At 38.5% G+C, this 7,431-nt stretch overlaps 1 protein-coding gene across 1 annotated transcript; it reads right to left on the bottom strand.

The window, feature by feature from the left end:
- Nucleotides 1–210: 210 nt before the first annotated feature.
- snrnp48 (small nuclear ribonucleoprotein 48 (U11/U12)) lies at nucleotides 211–4,939 on the bottom strand. Its single transcript, XM_030393670.1, has 9 exons — nucleotides 4,656–4,939; nucleotides 3,527–3,640; nucleotides 3,288–3,348; nucleotides 2,800–2,880; nucleotides 1,679–1,861; nucleotides 1,295–1,416; nucleotides 892–992; nucleotides 660–779; nucleotides 211–457 (listed from the first exon to the last, which is right to left on the bottom strand). Exons 1-9 carry the CDS (start codon nucleotides 4,791–4,793, stop codon nucleotides 373–375), a joined length of 1,005 nt encoding a protein of 334 aa, XP_030249530.1. The 5' UTR covers nucleotides 4,794–4,939; the 3' UTR covers nucleotides 211–372.
- Between the last annotated feature and the right edge of the window lie 2,492 nt (nucleotides 4,940–7,431).

Raw genomic sequence — 7,431 nt, 5'->3', positions numbered from 1 at the left:
GCCCGAAACAAGAGCGACCTCTGACCTCTTGATAAAAGTGTGACAGCTGTGACACTCCTGCCCCACATTCCATGGAGGCTGTGGGTTCTCAGCCAATCAGGAAGAGGCAGGCGGAGCCTGTTCGGGATTGTCAGACATGTAATTACACTGTAAAACAGAGTAGTAGTATTTAAGTTGATGTTGTTTGTGAAGCACGAAACGTTCAACATGTTGATGTTTGTTCCCAAAACTTTATTCCCAATAACTTCTTTCCAAAATATCCACTTTATGAACTTAAAATGTTTTGACAGTCAACATGTTTGGACCTGTCAAGGCCGCAGTGGTTCTCCTGGACCTCATGATCTGAGTTCTGCTGTTGCTGGACCAGCGCCATCACTTCTCCATCTCCCGCTCCTCTTTCTTCTTCTTTTTCTTCTTCTTTCGGTTGTGGTGGTGGTCATCAGGGGAGCGAGAATCCCTGCAAAGATCCAAGACACAAACTGTGAGCATACACTTGGGCACTTTCACAAACAAACCTATGTTTAACTAAATGTTAAAGACCATCTGAGTTCGTGGCCAAAATATTAGCTGAAAAAGTTGTTTGACAGTAAAACTTCCAAAACAAAATCACTGATGTCATGAAGCAAAAAGAACTCAACCAAAAATTAATTCTTTCTCACCTCTCCTTCTTCTTCCTCTTCCTGCTCTCTCGGTCTCGGCTTCGTTCCCGGCTGCGATGGCGCCGGCTGTGGGAGTGACGAGACTCTGATGACGCTGATCGCCGTTCATCCTGCCGATGCCTGACAGACAAATAAATAAGATCAGAGCTACAATTGTCTTCACTTTAAAAATACTTTTCACCTAAGGAATGAACATCATTAAAGAAAACAGATCAGCAGGTCAGAGTTGTACCGGAGGGAGGAGAGTTCAGATTTCGTTGACTCCTCGTCCTCTTCTTCTCTCCACTGTCTGCTGAGCTCCCCTGAGTGGACGTTGATCACCTCTCTGATCACCTGCAGAGTGATTACAAATTACTTTCTGAACTTTTATCTAAAATGCTATGAATTTTACAGCTCTGGGATTTGCTGCGTATTCTCAGACACACCAGCATTTCTCAGACAGTTCATAGAATTCCTTTCAACCACCCAAGAAGTGTTAGTTATTTTCACTACATTTACAACTGATGACATTGAAGCTGTTGAAATTTCCTGCATAAGATTATGCACAACATATTTTCAAGGTATTCTAGTACTTGATTCTTTCCCCCTCAAAACTGCGAAGACCCTATGAAAAATCCCCCGTCCCTCGCTCGTACCTCAGTGTAAGACTTCTTGGTGATGTGAACGTTCTTGGCTCGATAGGACTGTCGCCGCCTCTTGTAGTCCCTCATCTCTGCCATCAGCTCCAGGTGAGTCTTTGGTTCATTCTGTTGATCATCTACACACAAACACAAACACTCATTTTACCAGAGGCACAAGCTGTGAGAGAGACAAAACTGCTTTTTCTTATTCAATAAAACAAAAGTAAAATCAATTTCTTTCAAAAAGCCAAACAGAATCTATTTTAACACTGGTGCACAAACAGGTAATAGGGATTGGATAAGATTACTACAAACCCAAATTACCTGTAAAATATTGTTTTTCATATAAAGGTGATTTGACAGGTAGTATTGGATCATCCTGATGTTTGGGAGTCTTACCCTTCTGGAGTTTGGACACCAAATCTACATAAAGATCATCGTTGCTGGAGGAGGCGGCTTGCTTCTCTTGGCTGAAGACGCCGGCCACGTGATCGTACAGAGCCAACCGGTCGGCCACGGTGAGGTCACATGTGGTGCGCTTGTGATTCTGAGGCACATCGACAGGCTGGCCCGAGTACTGACCTGATGGAGGACCAGAGAGGTTTTACACACAAGTCACCTCAACAGTGTTCGCTCTGACACACTATCAATACATCATGATGGATCAACAGGTCCCTCGTCAGGAACCCAGAAAGAAATGTATTTTTATATGATCACTAACAAGTTCCCCATCCTGATCATTTTGTACCTTTGCTGTCATGTAGTTTACAGTAACATGCTCCTGCTCAGATTCTTTTTGGCTGTTGAGTAATCTACAAAATATTTAGTTTCTAAGCTTCTCTTCAGCTCAGCTGCAGCTTTTGCCTGTTGGATATCACCTCCTTTGTGATCAAATCAAATTCTCACTGGAATTATTCAGGAGTCAGTTAATATTTTGCACACTTACTGTGAATCTTTAAAATGGATTTAAAATGTTCCACAATGAATAAAGTTTACTTTTATCAACATTCATTTTAACTGACAAGTCTGAATGAATGAGACTTTCCCCAACACGTAAAGGGAAAAGAGTGTGTCCGTGCGTGTGTGTGTCCCAGCCCAGCTGTGGTTTGAAAGGATATCATGTTAAAGGATACAACAGGTAATCAGGTAAGCCTGAACCAGAGCAGCAGAACTTTGCTAGAACCCAGCTCCTCTCTAATACTCACCCCTGTCACTGTAAACAGAACACACAACACACGGATTACACGTCAGAGGAAACATTTAGTAAAGGTGACAATCCCGACTTCAGAAAATACTTCTCAATGACTGAGACTTTTTTAAGTGAGTGTAATGTGAGTGGTGAAGGGAGGTTAATGTAGGTTGATGTTGAGTGAGCACGAGATTATCCTGTAGTGACATCTAGTGGTTTGTCAATGCACCTGCAATGTGAAGTCTAACTGTGTGCCTTTGCTTCTAATGATTAACTTTATCATCTCATGTCAGGATGGAAAACGGTGTTGCTGTGAATAAATTAAACTAACCTTGCCAGAAGACTCCTTCCATCCTCATCAGCGGCGCAGCAGATCTCGCCTTCAGGATCACTTGGTGCTGGGTGGACTTGTCTGCATGAAGGAAACAACATGATGTCAAATGAAAAATACATTTAAAAACTGTTTTCTGGAGGTGGTTGTGCTAGAAAGCACACATTAGCTTCTGTCTTTAAAGTCACTCTCGACTTATCAGGAAAAGTTTCATCAAAGGCAGAAACGCTGAAATGGTTATACTTCTAAATAAAAACAATACGATAATTGTTTTCAAGAACAATGACATGAAAGAGGATGGTTGTTTAAGGTTTTCTCACCTTCCTCTTCGAAAACATTCTCAGCAACAGCGATTACAAAAAGTAACAAATAAATATTTTTACAATACCTTTTTTCTTCTACTCTCAAAAGGACAAATGACATTTAATTGATTTGTTTACCTTCAGCTGAGCTTGGATCTATACCTACAGTCATCGATAATTACTCACCCATCGTAAAGCTTCTGACACTGCTGTTCTCATAACACACAGAGGGGTCGACCATCTCCGCCTGCAGAAGACAGATTACACTTGTCATTTATATTTTAAGGATAAAGTATGGAAGAGTTCATGTTGTTCACAGAAGTCCGTTGCATGGGGAAGAAAAGCTTTTACAGTCTGTTGTCTTGTTTTTATCTTATTCTGACACATGGCTTATATATTTTCAATGAGAGTCACGTGTCTGTTACCTGCTCCTCAGCTGAATAACCCATCTTCCGGAGGCTGCAGGAGGCTTTATGTTTCTCCATGCTCCTCACTGGGACTCTGTGGTTGGGGTCATACGGACACTGCTCCATTGGTTCCTGGGAAAACACCACAAACATCAGAAGAACATATGATGGATTAATCATTTTATAGTTTACTAGGTTACACACACATCTGCATTCTCACTGCACACAAATCTGGTTTTGATTTCATATTTCTGACTCAGAATGCCAGAGAAAGTGTGTTGAGAATGTATTTGTGGTTGTGGTTTGTTCTGGGAGATCTTCACTTCCAGGTTTATCATTAAACACACAGCTGTTGACTTCAAACTTACTCAGCAAGAAATGTGCACACCTCTTTTAGGTAGGGGTAAACCTATGTTGATGAACTATTTGAAGACATTTTTTGTGGAAACATGGCCACATTGCAAGGAGAAGTGCTTGACAGTACACAAACATTTTAGCATGGCGTTGCAATACAACATGTTCATGTTCAGTGGGTAAAGATCAGTAGAAAGGCAGTAGATAAATTCATAGAAAAAGCATATCCTCTGTATCTATACACAAAAAAAAAAAAACTGACTCATGTGAGGCCACGTAAGAGCATCTTCAAATTGATAATTCATCATCAAAACTCCACCATGGACATTAGCTTTTTGTTTTTAGTGTGTGGCTTAGCGGAATACAACTTAGATGTGTTACACAGTATGTGTTGTATTGAGAGAATTTAACTAATCTTGACGCCCGACGTTTAAAGGAAACACAAAATGTACATACAACTGCACTGTCAGATTTATTTATACATCTTTATGATCAACAAAATATACGAGGAGAAAATCCATAGACAAATTGTTTAACATTTCGTTAACGGCGACTCGTTATCAGAAAGTTAAGCTAACGCTTTTAACGTAAACTTTTAGCCAACGTATGGCCAGTGTTAGCAAATGTTAACGTTAACATGGCTAACGTGAATAACCTTTTCAGTGTCCCGGTCTCTAGCTATGATAAAACCAAACATACTCTTTAAAATATTCTCATTTTTACAGAAGATTAGCTAAACTAACACTAGCTAAATCAACGTTAGCTCGTTAACGTTAACGGTTAGCCAACGTACCCGCTTGTAGTCTCGCGACCATCCTAACGTTTCGTATATCTTGTCAAGCTGTTTTTTGCAGTTTTCTGTGAACTCTTCAAGCTCCTGTATCCGGTCCAGTCGGTCCTGAAGAGTTTTTATTTCTAATGACTCCGACATTTTTAATTTTTAACGCCAGACCGCTGAGAATTTGCCCCGAAATCATCCGTGTTATGTTTTCGCTGCATCTTCGGCAGCCATGTTGTCTGGTTCTTATGACGTAGTCGAGGCGGGACAGAGAAGAGATGCATGCTGGTAGATGAAGTCGGTGATATGATATGATGTGATATGATATATTATATTGTGTAATATTATACTATATGATATGGTATTACATTATATTATATTATATTATATTATATTATATTATATTATATTATATTATATGGTATTATATTATATTATATTATATTATATTGTATTATATTATATCATATTATACTGTATTGTATAATATGATATGATATGATATACTATATTGTATTATATTATATTATATTATATTATATTATATTATATCATACTATATGATATATGATATGATATTATATTATATCATATCATACTGTATTGTATTATACTGTATTGTATGATATGATATGATATGATATGGTATTGTATTATATTATATCATATTGTATTATATTATTTTATACTATATTATATTGTATTATGTTATATCATACTATATTACTGTATATTATATGATATTATATTATATTGTATGACATTATATTATATTATACTATATTACATTGTATTATATTGTATCATATTATATTGCCATTTCTGAAAATGAAATAAATCACAGTAACAAGTCCTGATTTTTGTTATTGCTTTGTTTTTTGATGTAAATCTTATTAGTCACAGTTGACAGTGGTTTAATTTAAAATAAAATACACAGAAAAAACCCACACAATAATGATGACAGCATAGATATATAAAATACAAACAAATTATGATACAGTTTTGTGAATAATATCTTTGTTTGCAGTGCATACAGTCAAAACTGGAAATGCTGACAGTGACTGAGGGCTCATGTGGGGTACAGCTGTTCGTCTGGCAGCAGCTCAGCATCCAGGAGGTCATCTGTGTATATGTCCTCTGTTCTGAGAGGAGAAAAGAAAGCAACAGGCTCAACCAAAAATACAGACTAAAGGTTAAAACAAGAAGAAGTAATAGTAACTGCCATAATACTTCTTACATTACTTACATTACTTCGAGAGTGTCTTCAACAGCAACCTCCTCCACCACCTCCACTCCAACCACCAGGTTCCTCCTCACTGCATGAAGCAAAGACAAGAATGCTGTTCAAGGCATTTCCACTTAATCTCCATGACTCCAAGACTCTGGTTCTCTGTAATACTGGCAAACTAGACCAAAGATATTACAGTTTAGATTTTATCAGTGCAGCTAGAAACTGGATGAACCTGTTGGTAACAGATCAGGGATCCAGGGAAGAGAAACAGAAACATCCTACATCCTGAAATCAAACAGACTCAAGTTGAAACTTGGATCTGATTTCACTTCTCCATGAACATGGGTGAAACGTGCATAATGGTGCATCTAACCACCTCATTGTTTTTGTAGTTGCTCAATAGCAACGTTGTGATTTTTTTAGTCTTGTTCAAGTTTTTTCCCTGCATTGTGTTAGCTGTGTGTTTTTTTTCTGACTTCCTAAGCAGTGGCCAGATTCAATCCCAGGATCTTATCTGCCAAGAATTCGAAGAGCAATGGGAGCAAGACACCTTGATGCTACATCTGTCATTTTGTGTCATGAAATCTAACTTTTTCTCATGAAATAGCAGAATTTTATGTTGTGATGAAAGGTATGAATCACTGACAACATAAGTGCAGAATTAAAATGACTAAAACTTTCTTTTTTATTTTCCTTGGTGCTCTGAGTAGATTCTTCATGCATGTGTTGTATGTATACAGAGTAACTTGTTGAGCATTAATTGTCTGGCTAGAACATATTAATTTCGTCTGAATAGTCCAATTTTTGTTAAAAGAAAGTATGTTTTATTACAACCCAGAAAACCTCCACAAGGAGTAGAGTGAGAGTAGAGAGAGAACACTCACCTCCATAGTACACGTATGGAGATCCAGACCAGCAGGGATCCAGACTTTCGGTTCCCCTCTGCCCACAAACACAAACACATCCATGGGCTTCCATCACCGGACCCTCCCAGCAATGACCACCAGTGACATGCCGGGATACGTCAGCATTAGTCACTGTTTCTGGCTGTGAGGGACGAGCAGCAGGACCGTGTCCGGCCAGGCCAGAGCTGCTGGGGATCCCTGAGAGGATGACAGGTTCTGACCAATGGGCATTGGCAGCCTGACTGATGACATCATCACAACCTGCAGAATCAGAGAAGTTATGCAACAAAATCAATAATACGTCCTTAAAGCAGCAGATTTTGTTGTAGTTCCCCTGAGAATGCTGAATAACTTTCATATGTGTTACAGGATGTTTTTAATCTCAAATTAACAAAATGACCTTGTTGCACAAAGGAGGCTGACATTGACTTTATTGGTTTAGGACTTAAAAACTATTGATATACATGTGGTTATTATGTCTTATATTTGTTGATTTGTTTCTGTAAACTGCAAAAAATGTAAGATCCATGAAAAATAGCAGCTGAAACGTAAGACGGGAGAGTTCTGACTGTCCGGCAGTGTTTTATGGGTGTTTGGTCAACATGGACACAAAATGCCTTTAGTTTTCATCAGAATTAAAAAAGCAGCATCTTTC

This window comes from Sparus aurata, chromosome 17, assembly GCF_900880675.1.
Source record: "Sparus aurata chromosome 17, fSpaAur1.1, whole genome shotgun sequence".
NCBI classification, from domain to species: domain Eukaryota; kingdom Metazoa; phylum Chordata; class Actinopteri; order Spariformes; family Sparidae; genus Sparus; species Sparus aurata.
This window is presented reverse-complemented; position numbering and strand designations above follow the sequence as displayed.

Coding starts and splice junctions, on each gene's coding strand:
- snrnp48 (XM_030393670.1), bottom strand. CDS start 4,793: ATGTCGGAGTCATTAGAAATAAAAACTCTTCAGGACCGACTGGACCGG. Junction 1,417..1,678: donor GGTGTCCAAACTCCAGAAGG/GTAAGACTCCCA, acceptor GTTTGTGTGTAG/ATGATCAACAGAATGAACCA. Junction 780..891: donor TCTGAACTCTCCTCCCTCCG/GTACAACTCTGA, acceptor TTTGTCTGTCAG/GCATCGGCAGGATGAACGGC.